The 18,121-nt window shown below is 40.5% G+C and overlaps 1 protein-coding gene across 10 annotated transcripts in view; it reads left to right on the forward strand.

Annotated features, from left to right (window-relative positions):
- LOC139945555 (rho guanine nucleotide exchange factor 7-like) overlaps positions 1-18,121 on the forward strand; it is a 56,064-nt gene that overhangs the window by 27,995 nt on the left and 9,948 nt on the right. For 4 of the 10 annotated variants that reach the window (XM_071942944.1, XM_071942943.1, XM_071942945.1 and 1 more), the window contains 9 exons: positions 1,411-1,549; positions 2,659-2,718; positions 2,984-3,064; positions 3,652-3,798; positions 4,578-4,874; positions 5,389-5,599; positions 6,974-7,111; positions 7,817-7,882; positions 15,198-15,291. In XM_071942944.1, the coding sequence (XP_071799045.1) occupies positions 1,411-1,549; positions 2,659-2,718; positions 2,984-3,064; positions 3,652-3,798; positions 4,578-4,874; positions 5,389-5,599; positions 6,974-7,111; positions 7,817-7,882; positions 15,198-15,291 (1,233 nt within the window). Of the gene's footprint in view, positions 1-1,410; positions 1,550-2,658; positions 2,719-2,983; positions 3,065-3,651; positions 3,799-4,577; positions 4,875-5,388; positions 5,600-6,973; positions 7,112-7,816; positions 7,883-15,197; positions 15,292-17,599; positions 17,691-18,121 lie in introns of all 10 variants that reach the window. The other 6 variants (XM_071942948.1, XM_071942953.1, XM_071942946.1 and 3 more) reach the window with 5 other exon arrangements.

Below are 18,121 nucleotides of genomic sequence, written 5' to 3' on the forward strand. Positions count from 1 at the left end.
TGCTAGACGCAGCCGTGTGATAGTGCATCGGTTTGCCGTGCGCTAGTCCGAAAGACTAGCACACGGCGTGCAGTACCCAAACGTCCATTGCGTGTACGAGGATGTTAAATTAATAGTCTGCAACCATTTCAGATTACATGCAGAGCACAGTAAAAGTTTTCGCAATCTGTATTCGCGTCGTCCGTGGATTGTAGCATTCAGGTCTGTAAAGTCTGTACATTATTTAGAAATGTTTGGGGTGTTATAAAACAAATATTGGCTGCTTTTACTCGCCTCGGGAAAATAGAACACTCCGGGGATCACCTCGGGAGTCATAGTTTTAACCATAGCACTCGAAGCAGTCAATATTTGTATATTAGTCCCAACTCATTATTGCTGTTGGTATTCTAGTTTATTTTGCCAGTGACAAAGAAAGGAACTTGTCATAAAAGTTAACGCAAAACAAGCTGGCTGTCTGCCTACACACTGTTCTGTACTTGTTGTAAAGAAAGAAACTTGGGAGAGGCTGTTAGAAAATGTGGAATAGGAATAGCGTGTAATTTTACCAGCTACATGTACATACTGTTACAATTTTATTGCTCGGGCGAGTGTAATTTGTGAATAGTGAAGACAGTTTGGCGTATTTTGAATACTCAAAACAGTCTTTATACTCAACTGATCAGTCAGCAAACTTGTTTTGTTTGTGATGAAGAAAGTCAATGTCCAAATCAAGTGGCTATTGCTGCAGGCTACAGTGATGGATTCTTTGGGCAAAAAATGTATCTGTTCAGTCGTCAATTTGGACACAGCCTAAACATGGACTCCCAAAAATCATGCGGCAAGTTAAGTGTAGTCGCATCCTCAAAGAGATTATGGTCATATATGAATTGTTTCCAAGTGTCTTGCTAAGGATATCCTACACTGTAAAGTCCAGTTGATGCTTCCTGCGAATGCAAAGCGAATATTGTAGATGCAATAATCGGTACACACTGTTTGGGTCATAGTGACGCAAACCAATTCGCTTTGCATGAAGCATTCGTAGGAATTACTGTATGAACCGGGCTTAAGGTATGATGTCGCAGTAATGTAGTTGTAGCCATAGCCGCTAATTTGAACATGGCTTATGGCTGGTTTTGAAATTGGGGCTCTTGCTTTGGCTTCAACTACTTGAAACCACTGCAAAGTTATTGCAAATAAAGCCAACTGTCGCTGGAATGTGCTCAATTCCTGGACTTGATTTATGTTATGGTTAATGGGTAATGGGCTATTTAAAGAGTAAACGCAGGGTCTAAGTATACTAATGTTTACAGTGCATTAAGCTGTAACTGGTCTCTAAACTAAACACAAAGCCCCCAAAGAATGCTAGATTGAAGGCATCATACATGTAACTCTCATGACCGCTTGTTTTTTCTTGTCATTTTCTTTATACAGCGATGAACTCAGTAAATTCATGGAGAGTAAAGGAGCGTCGAGTCCCGCCATCATGGCGCTGACAATCGGCCTCAGCAACCCGTTTAGGAGACTAGATAATTTCACCAATAGCTTCAAAGAACTCGAAAGACATATATCAGTAAGTTATTAGTCCTTAAAAAAAAAGATGCTGAAGACATTTCTCTGCTAAGCAAGAATTAGCCGGGAACCAGTCTCAAGCTATTTACATTGTACAGCACTTTGGCTGGTAACCTAGTTGTTCTAAGCGCAGACTTTTTAGGTTGGGCAAGTTTATTCGGGCTTGACTTTTCAGTGGAACTGTTGCCAAAATCAAAAAGGTCATATTTATTTATAGGTCCTCTGAGTGAGGTCATAGACAGCCTCTCCAGATTCGCAGAAACCTTTTTCTCGTTACCGTTTATTTCAATCTCGCCTTTGGAACAGATTGTGATGAAATATCAGGATGTAAAGGTCAGATGGGGTCATGTTAGGGCATTGAACTCTATTGCCAGATATTTTGGTTTGACTTCAGGTGCTTCCCTTTCGCAAACTTCTGTTTCCATCCTTCCATAAATTGAGACAAATCAGTTCAGGTCCGAAGTTCACCCTCTAAGGAGAGAAGCCTCCTTAGGTTCGTTAAAGGACAGTTTACTTTTAAAGGGCACTTTAATAAAGAGCCCTTCATTCAAGGGCAATTTGGGGCATTTCAACTTTTGTTAGTTTAGTTTAGCTGAGGTTACACGTAGTTTATTACCTTAGTTGCACAGACATAAAAATACATTGTAGTGCAAAAGGGGGAACCCCCTAAACAGGCACGCAGGCCCACTAATGGGTCACCCTAATACTCTTGTTCGTTTTTTAAACAGGATGTGTTTTTTTTTTTTTGGGGGGGGGGGGGGAGGGGGCTTAGGGAGGGTCTTGAAAGTCCAAACAGTGGGAATATTCTGATTGGATGGGCTAGGCCGGTATGGTCCACCGGAGCATTTCATTGGATTGTTGAAATTGCCATTGCATACATTCTTTCATGTATTTGTGGTTGGGCACAATGTCCAGTAGAACGTTCTGATGGTCTACTTGATTGCGGCATTTGCCTACAAGAAAGTTATTGAATGTACCTGATTTTTGAGACGCTCCATAAGGTCAATGTTAGAGGTGGAGAAGCCATAGTCTCTGTTATCCCCATGTGTCGTGTCTCCTTGACTTGATCTCTAGAAGTCAATAATTGATTGATTTTCTTGTTACTTTCAGCATAATCATCCAGATAGAATAGAAATACAGACGTCAGTGTCGGTGTACAGAGATATTAAGGTAAGTTACAAAACAGAATTGAGTAGATCAACTATGTTCAGCACAACCCATTACTCGTCACCAAGTAAGGTTTTATGCTAAAAACTATTTTGAGTAAGTACCAATAGTGGCCACTGCCTTTAACTACTTTTTGCATTTATACCATAGGTCCTTTTGGTTGGTGAGCAGTTTGCAACGGCTAATTCTGTTTTCTCAAGGTCTATTATTATCTTTATTCTTACTGTTATTATCATGATGTAAGAGAAATTCTGGCTTGATTTTTCAGAACCATTGTATACGGGTCCGGAAAATGAAGGAGGTGGAGTTGGAAATAATGACAGGAACAATACAAGACTGGGAGGGGGAGGTAAGTCTGTCATGAAGAGTCCCTTCAACTTAAATCAATTGACCATGCCTTTTTAATAAATAGATTCTACATCTTCATCGAACCTATGCGTCGATCAAACTGAGTCCGACCATTGCTAGATGCATTTTTGCGCATTGTCCACTGGCCAGGATGGGCAATATCTGCATCAGTTCTTGGTTCTGTTTTTTAGTTGCCACTTTATGTTTAATGACAGTCACCCAGATATCAAAGTCCTCCAGCTGTGGTTTTGGTGCATCAGACAAAACAATCCAGCGCGCTTATCGAATAGAGAAGGGGTTCGCCCCGGTGTTCCTGGCTGTGGCTGCTGAAATTTCTTTCTTGATAAAAACAGGATTACCAACAAAAGTTCTATTTGTTGCATATTGCTTGTTACTAGTAACCAGCTGTTGTTTGCTTAGCCTGAAAATAAAGGAAGAAATTTCATGCTAAGCAAATTTTTGTGCCTAGCAGCTCTATGAAATTGGGCCCTGGTAGGAACCTGATACTCGGTGTGCATCAGCTTAAAACTATTCAAAAACAACTTTTGGTGGTGACCATTCCTATTGGTGTATTTTTTTCATCTTCAGCCCATCGATACATACGGTGATGTGATCAAATTCATCAATGCTGCCATAATGGTGGATGGCGTCAAGAAAGAACGTTTCTGTTTGCTCTTCCCCTCCTGCCTAGTGGTCATGTCCGCTACAGCCAACATGAATGGCTACATTTTCCAGGTAAGTGGGTCTCTCCACTATTTAGAGGGGGGAGGTACAAGGTTTGTTTGGTTCTGACTTCATTATTTTTGGTGAGCAAAGCAAACAAACTCAAAAATGAAAGTTTATAACTGACTCTAAAAAAAATCCCTTTGAATCAGGCTTCTTAACGATATGTCCAAATAATTCAAAATAACTGGATGATAATGAAAACAATATTGTACTGTAAATTGTTGTAGCGATTAAAAAAAAGTAGAACTAATGGTCACTGATGGTGTTTTTTTATATATATTTTTAAATTTTTTATTATACTTTAAATTGTTTTCTGGGGTGTCTTGGTTGACTCTGAAAGATGAAAGGCGCAATTAGCAAAAGTTAGCTTTTTTTATCTGATGAATATACTACTTAAAGGCAGTGGACACTATTGGTAATTATTCAAAATAATTATTAGCATAAAACCTTACTTGGTAACGAGTAATGGGGAGAGGTTGGTAGTATAAAACATTGTGAGAAACGGCTCCCTCTGAAGTAATGTAGTTTTAGAGAAAGAAGTAATTTTCCATGAATTTGATTTCGGGACACTGCTAGGGTTAAAATGATACGCATAGGTTATAATTTGTTATCCTTAGTTTTACAATGTGATTACGTCCGTACACTTTTTAACATGATGAATTGTTTGCTCTTAACTCTAATATGCAGGGTCCAAATGGAAACCAGTTCTTTAAACTGATTTGGCTCACCCTGGGTAAATACAGGAAATAATTAAGTTAAACGTTTTTTTATTATTTTTGTTTACACAGTATAAAATTCCAGTTCTTGCAATCAAGACAAACCGGTTACCGGACACCAACCCAAACTTTGTAGCGTTTGACCTGAGCGGCGGATCCACGGAGAAACAGACCATCGTCTGCAACAGCTTAATGGACAGGGAGGAACTCCTGGACGCAGTGGAGGAGATTCAGTATAAGGATAAACCAGGGCCGACGCCCACCACGCCCCTTACGCCCGCCATGCCAATGTCGCCCGCCATGCCAATGTCGCCCGCAATGGTACTACCGCAGTCGCCCACGCTGTCGCTGACACAGGGAAAAAGTGATGTAAGCTACTGCTTTACGGCGGAATATTGTACAAATATTTTTTTATTTTATTTTTAAGTCGTGAGCAGGATAGAAGCCATGGATCTTGATGAGGACACCATCTAAACACAAGGGGCAAGGGTCTCCAGTACGCCATCAGTATAGACCTTTATTACGGTGCAGCCATCTTGAATTTCTCTCATTGATATCAATGTTACCAAACTGAGGGTGGAAGAACAAAATAGGAAACGGTGATAAATGCAGAGAAGACCCACAGCAACTGCTGTGGTTTCTGCCTCCATCTCAGTGGACTATGGTTCGAATCCTACCTCAGACTGGGTGGGGCCTTGCATGTGGATTGCTGATTGCGTGGGTTTCTCCTTTGGGGTTTTCCTCCCACATCTAAAACTGGCCATTTCTTCTCGTGTCCTATTCATCCTGTTGTTGGCACTATTTGTGCTGTTGGATGTTTAAATAAATATAATATAAAATAAAATCATTGACTATAATCTGTTTCTCGATATCCTTTCTCCAGTCCCTGCCGAGGAAAGAGCGGAACAGTTCGTCAACGAGCCCTACACGAACCAAAGATTGTACATCAGCCTTCAATCGATTGAAGCTGAAGACGATAAGCTGCCTCCGTCCTGGCCCGCCAGTCAGCCCCATCACTGTCTGGGCATTGAAGGAGGGACAAGCCAAGAGCCCCAAGAATAAGAGGAGGATGTTGCAGACGAGTAAAAGAAAGGGTGAGGCATGAGCATGGTTAAGGTTGGGTTAGAGGATGGTTTATGGGTTAGGATGGTGGGGTCGGGTAGTGTGATAGGCATTGGCTCTCTGGGTTTTGAAGGAAGGAAGGCCAAGAGCCCTAAGAATAAGAAGAGAATGTTGCAGACGAGTAAAAGAAAGGGTGAGAGATTTTAGCAGGTTTAAGACAGGGTTAGAGGATTGTTTGTGGGTTGGGGTGGTGGGGTTGGGGTTGGAGTGGTGGAATTGGGATGGTGGAGCTGGGGTGGTTGGGTTGGGTATGGTGACAGTTGTTACAGTGCTAGCTCTCTGGGTTTTGAACGAGGGACTGGCCGCGAGCCCCAAGAATAAAGGAGAATGTTGCAGACGAGTTGAAGAAAGGGTGAGGCGTTGGGCAGGGATACATGTAAGGCATTGTTAGAGGATGATTTGTGGGTGGTGTTGGGGTGGTTTGGTTTGGGTGGTTGGGGTTGGGTGGTGAGGTTGGGTATGGTGATAATTGCTTGCTCCCTGGGTTTTGAAGGAAGGGTGAAAGAAGGTGAAAGAAGGGTGACAGTGGGCAGGAATTAGGGATGGTGACAGAATACAAGTGGGGTGGGGGTGTTGAAGGCACCTACCTCTCCAAGCTTTGAAGAAGAGGCAAGGGATAAAACCTTAGTATTTAAAGGAGGATGCTGCAGATGGGTAAAAAGAAAGGGTGACAATTAGCAGGGTTTATGGATGATAGAAAGTTATGTTGGGGTGGTGGGTAGTGGGGGTTGGCTTGGGTGAAGGTACCTACCTCTATGGACTTGGGTTGAGAGGCAAGGGATACACCTTAATAAAAGAGGAGAAAGCTGCGTGCAGTTATAAGAAATTGTGACAGCAAGTAGGATTTAGGGATGATAGCAGGTATAGGTTGTTTGGTTAGTGGAATTGTGTGTTGGGTGTAGGGACAGCACCTACCTCTCTGGGGTTTGAAGAAGAGGCAAAAGGGTAAATCCTTCGTACCAAGAGAAGGATGTTGCAGATGGGTAAAAAACTGCATTACTTCAAAAGGTGTTGTTTCTTTCATCAGCTCACCCATGCTCTGTACCAAGTACCTCTTCATGGTATTTAACGTGTAATGGACCGTTCCGGCTTTCCACTAAACTCCGCCCACCGCGCACGTGAGCAAGACACGTGTACAAGCACTCCCAATGACATTCTGCACGATTCTGCTGCGCGTGCCACATATACGCGCACGCATGACCGAGTTTGTCCAACCACAATCATTGCTGTGATTGGTCAAAATGGGTGAACGCGCACAGTTTGATTGACAGGCCGGATCGGTCCATTAGAGTAGTGACCAACAGTACACCCTGCCTTTAAATAACGCGTCTGTGTTTCATTTGCAGACAAAAGCAAGACACTCCCCCTGGACGGCTCATCCCATAAGTACGTTGACCTTCAAGCTCTTGAGGAAGACAACCGCATCTTGAAGGTGATCGAAGCATATTGCACCAGCGCTGGGTCAAGAAACACCATCAACTCTGGTAAGTAGCTCTGCGAAGACCTCACTATAATGCCTTCCGTGAATCCCTGGGATTTTGCTCTCTCAAATATACCCATTTTCCGTTCGTTTCCAAAGACAGAGAGGATAAATTTGCATTCAACAGAAGTAGTTTTCGCTGAGTTGCATCTCATACTTCTGTAAAGTATCAAGATTTTTTTTGTTTAAGTTTAGTTTTGAATGCTCAGTTTTCTTGTGTTTGTTTGGAATCCCTCCATGGTTGCCTCCCCTGTTTCTGTTTTACAATCTGGAGCTGGGGCATAGTAGTGTCAGTAGACAGGGTTTTTGTCAAATAACAGTTAAATTGTGGGTTAAGCATTGATGGTTGGTTCAGGGACGGTTTGGTGGCAGATTAGAGAGTGCAGGGGGCGGGTAAGAGGGTCATGGCTGGGGGAGGCGGTAAGAAGGGTAAGGTGAAGGGGTGGTGATAAGGGGGAGGGCGGGTCCAGGGAGGGAAAGAGGGAGGGCCCAGTAGAAGGAAAAAGGGGAGGGGACAATAAACGCAAATAACGCATTGCATGAATACAAACCACAGACAGGAAAAATGAAACCCTCTTCCCAGGACAAATTTTTGTACATGGATAAACAAATCTTCTTTTCCGACTCTAAAATTGAACAAAGGGAAGGAGTGATACAGTTTCTTCATTTTTTGTTTTAGCTTTGCACACACATTTGTACTTTATTTCAGGGATCGAAGGTCATGTTTGTGGTGGTGGTAGCTCCGCTGCGTTCAAAACCTCCTTGAGTAAGAAATGTGAGTTGTGAATCCGGTAAAAAAAAAAATGGAAGCAAGTGGAAAAAGGATTGTTTGCCTTGTTAGTCCAATACACTTCTCCACTTCAGCTGTTTTTAGAAGCGCTGTACATTCGCTGTACTCAAAACCAACTCGCCTCATATTGTTAGTGACTAGCCATGCATGCCTTCTGTAGATATTTGAAGTGTAGAATAACTAGGCATTTTTCATACATGCAGCCATTTTGCTATGGGTGATACATTGGCTCCCTGTCTCTGGGCAATTCACACACCTTAGAGATTTGAAACTTTGTTCAAATTTTTGAGCATTTCCTGTTTCATGTTGTCACTCACTCACTCACCCGGTCGCCCATAGGCGGGCTGAAATGTTGTGGCTGTGTTGATCTGTTTGTCCTGTTCAAGACGATTTAGGTAGCATTGTTTCACAATAAATTATACAGTTTCATGCCTCACAGATTTGTGAAGAAACCCCAGCCACCCCCCCCCCTGAAAAAAAATGCACCCAAGATTTATCCATTTACATGTATCTAGACATTTTCCAATAACTCCTGGATACAAAATTTCTGAGGCAAGACATATTTCAATTTTTAATATCTCTTCCAAAATTGTTCCCCCTCAACTCAGCAATTTTGTTTTTCTTAAATAGCCTGAAAAGTCTTTAATGGTTATCAGCCCTTGTCCATGCGGATCAGCCCTTGTCCTCGATATTATTTTCCTAGTTTTCCCCGTTAACCCGTTTCTGATAATTTCACAGACTTTTCAAACACAGTCTTTGGGTCTCCGCTTCCAATCTTTACTAAGCACGTTCGAGTCTAAAAACTAGAAATCTTTTGTTGTGAGCTGCTTTTCCTGTTTCTGAAATGGCTGTTTTTTTTATTGTAAAAAAAAGAAATTGGACGGAACTTGCATGTTTGACTGTTTTCCTTGCTGATTGTTGAACTTAAAGTATAGATTTTTAAAGCACTGTTTTTCTGCGCTGTGGTTCTACGACCTTTGTAATTGATGTTATTAGGAACCCTGTACACATGTATATGTTGTATGCCTGATTTCTTGATTCTTGTAACAAAGTAACGCATTTTCAGATAGAAAGCAGGGTTCATTACCTAACAATTTTATGAAATCGGGCCCTGTTGTGTTGCATACAGTGCAGTTGGCGGCCTCTATCTTGCCTGTAAAAAATGCCTCATTTTAGAAAGGCTTTTAAGCAAACTGGTCTAACAGCTTGATTCCCCTTGAAGATCATGCGAAGCATTTAATATAATGCTAAGCATTTAATATATCGCTAAGCATTTATTAAATATAATGCTAAGCATTTAATGTAATGCTAAGCAAGGAATAGGGGTCAGTTCTTGAGTGTATAGGTACTGTATATGTACAGTGGCGAGCAGAAGATGGTGGAGCTGCTGATTTGAGGGTTGTGGCACATTTAATAACCCTTTTATGTCCGGTTCCCTGTCTCAACAAACAAAATAACATCCTTAATCACTCGGTTTTGAGAAAGGACCAATCTGTATGACCTGCAATCGATCCCTGTATGTTTGTGTGTTGTACATGTACTGCACATGCAAAAAAAAACAATTGTACATTGTATGTTTGCTGTGTGTTCGAAGATAAAAGGACAGTGTCCAAAAACATGTTTAGCTCAAACTTTATACCAAAATATTTGCTTTCTGATAATGGGAACCGGCTGCAAACATTGTACACTGCATGTTATTTTGGGTGGTAATCTCATTTCTACTCAGCAGATCTCAACTGTGCAAAGCAACTTGCTGTGCATGTAATAGGGAACTGTTAAAAGATATCAAGAATGGATGTTTTACTACATTCATGCCAACCAAGTTTTTGCCTTGAATACTGCTTATTTCACTTCAGCTTTAGAGGGGTATAGAATATATTTTGATGGGGCACCAAGGCCAAGACAATGGGCAACGCGCCCTCTGTGGTTTCCATGGCCTCCATTGCATCTGTGTTATTCCCAAACCTGTTTTTGGTAGCTCCAGCTGCGTCCAACTTCATAGAGCTGATTGAGCAGAAACTATTGTTCTTGAAATAATAATAATAATAATAATAATAATAATAATAATAATAATAATAATAATAATAATAATAATAATAATAATAATAATAATAATAATAATAATAATAATAATCGAAGTCTTATATAGCGCCGGTATCCGCCAATGCAGGCGCTCAGTTGCTAAGCCAATGAATGCAGGGTACCAGTCAGTGATGGTTCATTTTGGCTAGTAACCTTTTTTTCTGGTATGAAGCACTTTTTGTGCTTAGCTACTCTTTGTACTGAAGCAGCTTTATGAAAACTGGCCCAGAGCTTAGTTGAGGTCTATAAATATTAGAAAGAACGAAACTATGCAGGGAAATCCGGCGTGTGTCACTTCAGCCGATAGCTATCTTTATATAGGGCGTGGAATCAGTCAGGTAGGTGAATGTGCAATGTGCGAACGCAGAGAACGAGCTTGGCACACTGTTAAAGTATGACGTCTGTAAAAGTTCAGGGTGTAACTGTGGATCACTGTGGATCAAAACCATAGAGCTATATATAAGAACTAGAGGGCGCACTGGCCTATATACGCGACCCGGCATGTGCGCAGTCGGCCATTTTCTAAGTTGAACAAACAGGCAGCGGCCATTTTGTAAGTTGAAAAAACAGCATCGCGTAGCATTCAATAAACACAAATTCCAACATGTGTTTCTTATTCAACGCGCGTACAGAATGGCGCGCGTGTCTCCTTGCGGTCCCGTCCGGTTTGTGCAAGCAGCATCACCAGTGCGCCCTCTAGTTCTTATAATATAACTCTATGATCAAAACAGAGCTTCATCTGAAGACGGAAGGTCTGAAACTGTGCTGAACTTTCTGTTTGTTCTCTGATACCCCTGGGCTTGAGAGCCCACAACATTTCCGAGCACAGGAAAACTTGATTAGCAAAGAGGGTTTACCAACCAAATGCCATGTGTTTTTGTATGTCTGTGACTGGTAGCCTGCATGTGTCCTGCTAACGTTTGATAAGCGTAACGTTTGCTCCTTGGTCTTTGCCCTTTTGAACTTTTTCCCAAAAAGTCAAGGTGTACTTTTCTATTAAAAGGCCAGCTAGTCTCACATTTGAATGGTTGAATGATTTTAATTACTTAAAGGAAAGCGTGAAACAATACTATCTTGTGCATGTAGATAATAAGTGCTCAAACGGAATACTCGTGAGACCTTTTAAAATTCTGAGTCATAATTTGTTGTTGCTTGCAATAATATCAAAATTGATGCAAAAAGCTCTTGAAAACCCTACAAATTACAATCGTGTCCGATCAAAATAAGCCTGGAACATGGAACATCGCCACCAAAATAAAATGTATGAATTCTTCACAGTTTGGTTGTATGGTGTGTTGATTGAAAACTGAAGGATGGGAGTGAATTTAATTTTCCAACAACCAATGATGTTCATCCTTTAAGACAATTCAAATTCAAACGGACGACTTTGTCAAATTCTGATTCGTACGTAGTTTATTTATAAAGTAGAGTCAAGTTATATTTGGACCTATGACAGCCACGCACGAAGACCATTTATGTGTGTATTAGTCATTTTCATTCGCCATGACGACAGCCATACACTAACTCGCAGCCTTTCGGGTTGGGTTAATCCAAACAAAGAAAACACGTGGGACACAATGGAATGATATGAATGACTCATGGTAGTCTCCCGTACAAGCGTCAGTTCAGTGATATCAGTGGCTTGTAAGGAGACTAATTAATGAAGGCCCTGCCATCTAGATTCTCAAAATAGACATGGGGGGCAATGATGTCATAACTGGGCATGAAGCTAAATCTGGACACACTGTTGATAAGTTTGTTTGCTTTTCTTGGAAGTGTCAATCTATTCCTGGCGTAGGTGCTAAGGGAAGTTGCGTGTGCGTTATGTGTGTACTTTGGGCGCAATGCTGTAATGCAAGATGGACCGTTCAAACTGTAATGCTAAATAATTATAAGGCCATAGTTAGAAAATTATGAAAATTTGATAAGACTCTGACTTGACGCACACAGTATTGTTATGCATAATGCATAGCTGTGCGATGATATAATGCTTGATTTGCCCGTAAAGATGGCTATTTTACCTTGTGTACCGCAAATGGGAACTATCAATATAACAATAGTGGTGCGCATTTTGATGCGATGGCCAGTGCGCATGCGTGTAGTAATGGGTTAGAGTTCATATATACCTGAAACCTACAGTGACCTGCAGCTGCTATATTTTGATAGTGATGACAGTCCCCCTTTAATTTGCATCATGTTTTATGTTTGCATGCTGTTTTGGGATTTTGTTTTTTCGTTTCTGTTAGCATATTTATTTGTTAAGGACATGGACACTATTGGTAATTGTCAAAGACAAGTCTTCTCACTTGGTGTATCTCAACATATGCAAAAAATAACAAACTTGTAAAAATTTGAGCTCTATTGGTCATTGAAGCTGCGAGATAATAATGAAAGAAAAAACACCATGGTCACACGAAGTTGTGTGCTTTGTCTCGAAAAGTATGTCACTTCAGAGGGAGCCATTTCTCACAATGTTTTATACTATCAACCTCTCCCCATTACTCGTCACCCAGTGAGGTTTTATGCCAATAATTATTTTGAGTAATTACCAATAGTGTCCACTGCCTTTAAACTGTTTCAATCAGATGATAAAGAGGGTCCTAGGCTACATTCCTGTGATGTCTTTAAAAGGTTCTGGCAAGTCTCATTGTATAGACCTCTATCATGGTGCAGCCATCTTGAAATTCTCCCAGTCCCATTGATATCAATGTTACCAAACCGAGGCTGGAAGAACAAAATAGTCTGGTTCCTAATTGCAAGATGATTATTAGCATACATTATTGTTATTCGATACAAAGAACATGACCAAGATGTAGGCGGCATGATAAAGGTCTGTTGGGAAGCTTCTTGGGAACGAGGTTGTAGTATGCATGATATGAACTTGTATAGGGATCTACAGTGTATAGACTTGCGGCATCACAGTTTACTGCAGAGCCTGGACTTCCAAGCATTACAGCTTATATTTTATTGTGGGTGACAGAAACTGATCATTATGACACGGTTCCAAGTCTCTGCAAAAGTGAAGTGGTAATATTTTTCTTAGGAAAGTCGCTTGAGAATAGCGCAGTTACTGGTGAAAAGTAGAGCCTGTTGATGTGGAGTAGGCATGGAAGTGTCGTGGCCGAGCGGTTAAAAGCATCGATTTATGTAGCACCATTTAAGGGTCTACAAGGTGCTACGACGCATTTAGCAGCCACAGCCAGGAACATCGGGGTGAACCCCTTCTCTTTTCGATAAGTGCACTGAGTTCTTTTACATGCGTTACACAACACATGGGACCAACGGCATAATGTCCTATCCGAAGGACAAAGCAATGGTTAAGTGTCTTGCTTAAGGACACAAGTTTCATGGCTGGGGATTCGAACCAAAACTCTGCTGATCAGAAATACCCGAGTTTGAATTAGGTGCTCTTAACCGCGAGGCCACGACACTATTCATTTATATTATTTTTGTTTTGGGATTCTCTCTCATTGGGTGTAACACTTTGCAGTGTCCAACCCCTACCACCCACCACCTTTACTATCCCATCTTCAAATTCAAAAAATGGCTGTATCTTAATTGCCATCACACATTTTCAATCAGCAGCATAGATAATGCTTCTTTTCTTTATTTATCATGAATTTTTCTTTGTCTTTCTTTACAGTTCATATTTCATCATGCAGCATTCTAAGCTTTATTTATCCACACGTACACGTACATGGTACAAAGTTTTAGTGAACTAAATTGATGGATCAGGCTTATCTTTGCATACTGTTGCCCTTTCTGAATCCAAGGTTTTGTCTTAGGCTTTGCTTAGACCCTTTCTTAGGCTATGGCTTAGACTTTGATTTGAGCTCAGTAAGTAATTTTGAAAGTGCACACTTTCGTCATTAGGACTTCGAACAGCCAAACACTGGCTGAGCCTTAGGCTACGGCTTAGACTTTGATTTGAGCTCAGTAAGTAACTTTGAAAGTGCACACTTTCACCATTGGTACTTCGAACAGCCAAACGTTGGCTGAGCCAGAGGTGATGCCAACAGCCGTGGTTTCAAAAGTAGCCTGGGGGGGGGGGGGGTTCTAGCAACTGTATACTCATCCTCTTTCAAAACCAGGTTCATTTCAGCCATTTGCAAATCACTTCTGCTTTCGAAGCTCAAACTTGCTGGGCTTTTATTTCTTAGAGAATTTTATTCATCAGCAAGTGAGGTGGTGTAGATTAGACCCAAACATTATACAAACAGTACTGCACAATTATTTTTTCACCGTTTCTTTTACTGAAGCTGAAATCTTAACCATTTCAATAATGTTAATTATTTTTTGCAAAACTTCTGGAAAAAATTATTCACAGTTTCATGAAACAAAATCCTCCACCCCACTCCCTCCCCCAATTTTCATGTCCATCCTTCACTGATCTACAATCATTAATTTGATTGTCCCCTCCCTATGCATCAGGGTATTGAGTACCAGTCAAAAAGGCCTGGTGAAAGGAACACTAGAGCGATCCTAACATTTGTCACATTTTCCTTTTTTTTCGGTCTGCAGGCATGCAACCTTTCCTCGGACCAGCTGACTTCCTCTTTTTTAATTGTCAGTTTAACCATTCAAAATTGAAAAAAATACTGTACAAAATCACTGAAATGTTTTTGTTTCCTCTTTTTGTTTTAAAGTTATAGTTGCATGCCTGAGTCTGCTAATAACATTGACAAAGGTTGATGGTGAAAGAAAATATTATAATTTCTTCTCGGTCAATCTAAATTTCATTTTGAGCACTCTAGTTACTTTGCCATTCTTTAAACCTTGCAGGCTAAAATTACCTGCCAAAGTGTTGGTTTGTTTTATACCATGTATACCAGACATCTAACATGCTGCCAGCATTTTGTTTAGCCTTGTCCTAACTTAATAATCACCCTTAGAAATGTTCATGGCTACTTTGAACAAAATACTTTGAAAAAACAAGGAACAATTTCCAAAAGCTGATCTGTCAACTTAAGGAAAGCTGACTATTTACTAATATGCAAAATTGTATATTATTTGTAAAACCTGTTATTCATTTCAATAGTTTGGATCTCCAGGATACCAGTCTTTCTTGAAGAGACTCTGTACCCTGACCCTTGACCCCCAAACCAACCTCCTTCCCATACCTCTTCCCCCACCTCTCTCCCCAACCCTTCACGACAATGACACTTCTGATGACATCCTCCTTCTCGGTCTTGCCTTTAATCTCTCCCAAACGCTGCAGTTCCCGTCGACCCCGTTCCCCACGTCTTTTTGGCCGAAGAAGAGAAGATCATTCACGAGGAGACCAAAGGGAATCAGACAATTGTGGAAGAAAAGTGAGTGCTTTCAAAACAACAAAACAAAAAAAATCAAAATTCAATCCCCTCTCCCCCCCGAAAAGAAGAAAAGAAATCATCCCTGCCAGCCTTCTTAGATGCTTATTGTGGACAATTCACCCTATAGCTGGCTGTTTCTACTTGATTGCTTGGACAAATTTAAACCTCCTGCCAGCCTTAACTGTCACAGCATAACATTTTGGGTTTTTGCACTAATCTGTTTTCTTCTTCTAAAGCATCTGAAACTCAAAAAATAATCTTTTTTTAAATAGCATCTAAGCTCACCAAATAACCCTTATGCTCTGTTTTTTAGCCAATATGTTATTTAATTAAACTTGTGATCACAGTTGTTTTTTTGTTTATATGTTGTTAGGTTCATTAGTTTTTAACTTGTTATTTGTTGTTTACTGACTTGTGGCAGCCATCTTTGATTTTGGTTCCCCAAAATGTTATTTGGTAACCTTCACGCTCAATGTTTTTGACAGCTCATGTTTTCTGATGAGTAAATCACATTCGTTTTAACTCAGCCATATTTGTGACAGCCATATTTGTTTTTATGTTCATTAAGGTGAGAGACTGTGAACGTTTTAGCGACTATGGTTTGAAGTATAGAATGCCCATAGCAACCCTTATCAACAGCTGCCACCAAATTCGTACCCGGCCAGGGCCCAATTTCATACTTATCAAATTCATATGCTGAGCAAAAAATTAGTGGGGCACCAGTTCCAACAATTTGAACTTTGGCTGTTAAAAAAGCAAACTATGGTTCCCAAAAATGTTAGTTGATAACGTTAACACACATGTTTTTGACTGCTCATGTTGTCTGATGAGTAAATCACATTTGTTTTAACTCCCTGAATTTTTAATTGTTTCTCCTGAAGGTGATACAAGTATTCACTGTGGAAATCTTTCCAGTTTGCATGTTTGACCTTAAGACACTGTAGTGCAGTCATCTTTTCATGTTTGTTAATAGTTTTGTTAATATTAAAAAGTCAGATGATAGAATTTTGTATTGGTTGATAACTAAATTGCCAGTTGGCTCTGATCTGACAGAGCCTTTAAAATGTGGTATACTTTGGGTTTTTATTCCAGGCAGGCTTCAACCAATTACATTGAATCCATGGCCATTATTAGAGTGCCCTTAGTCTACCCAGTAAAAGGAAGAACTATTGAGTTTCTGCAATATCAACTGCCTTTATACAAGAGTTTCATAGCAGTGGTTTCTGAGAAAATTGCTCAATAAGCTAAAATGTTCAGTTAAAAAGGGTGACCAGTCAAAAGCAGTTACACACCACATGAGATTGAAGTTGGTTAACTTTTTCTTCTAATAAAGTGTTATTTCACAAGTTGCTGAATGAAGTTGCTTAGCAAGGAAAAAACGCAAAGAAAGTTTTTGCTTTGGCAGGTTAGTTTTCCCGCCGAAATGTACCCTGTGGTTATACATTGTTTTGGCTGGCGTCCCCACCGTTAACTTTGCTAAGTGAAATAAATTTGCTAAGCATAAGCTCTTTAAAATAAGGTCTTGTGCTCAAGTTCATGGTATTTTTTTGTGGGAAAATACCGCTTAAAAGTGTATTTGCTACACGTATTCAAAACAAATGTAGAGAACTAGTCGCAAGTCACATTTACTTAACATGGTATTTTGGCTGGTAATATAACCCATTTTTGCTAAGCGAGTTTTATCTGTGTTTAGCAAGTTCGTGTGTTCATAACGGCTTTAGAGAATTTGGCTCTTTGTGTTTGTGTGTTTGTTTTCATAGTAATATTAATACAAGGACTTATAACATAAGGGATATAGATACAAGATTGCTATCACAAAGGAAAACAATGTGGTCAACGTTTGTCAGGGCAAAGAACAATGGACCCAACAAGGGAATTCTTAGTTCAACCTGGACCCAACTAAGGAATTCTTTGTTCAACATGGACCCCACAAGGGAATTCTTTGTTCGATCTGGACACCACTAGGAAATTCTTTGTTCAATATGGACCCTACAAGGGAATTCTTTGTTCAACCTGGACCCTACAAGGGAATTCTTTGTTCAACCTGGACCCCACAAGAAAATTCTTTGTTCAACCAGGACCCACAAGGGAATTCTTTGCTCAATCTGGACCCCATAAGGGAATTCTTTAGAAAAGGGAACAATCATTAAAACACCAATAACAGGACCCAACAAACTGGATCCGTAAGGGGTTCGGGGGATGTTGTTCGGGATATGTTTAGTGATCTTGTCTGTCTGCCAGCTGTCATCTCTGAGGTAGCGTAAACCTTCCTGGTGTTTTATGTGTGCCCATACCGATCCCGTTTCAGCACTACTCCACCCTCTTCGCTCTCTTCCCACAGTGTTTGGGATGTATTTATGCGTACCTTCAATCGCGCATGTCGCTCTCCCCCGTTTCAGGTAAACCTTGCATGGTGCATGTCCTGCTTGACGTCAGTCAAGTCCTAATGTATTAAACTTGCATGACTTCTCTCAAACTTTTACAAGTTTTTTTTTTCCTTTTTTTTTCCCTTTTTCAGTGCATCATGCGAGTTATTTTGGGGGGATAAAACCTGCATTGTGCTTGGCATTTTAAAGATATAGTATACCTTCGGTTTCTGGAATCGTTGGGTCGTTTTAATCCTGTAAAAAGGTTTACATTATACAAATCAGCTAACCTTTACAATTTTCAGTTCAAAAGGTGCTGGCATTTTTTAGTTTCTGGCGAAAACCTGGAGCAGATTATGTCCACGCTGCAGGAAGAAAAATCCGTAATTCCAATACACAATATGAGAAACGTTTCATGCAGAAATGTTTCTCTGGTTTACAATCTTTTGCACACCTTTCTCTAA

This window comes from Asterias amurensis, chromosome 12 (assembly GCF_032118995.1).
Source record: "Asterias amurensis chromosome 12, ASM3211899v1".
Taxonomy (NCBI): Eukaryota; Metazoa; Echinodermata; class Asteroidea; order Forcipulatida; family Asteriidae; genus Asterias; species Asterias amurensis.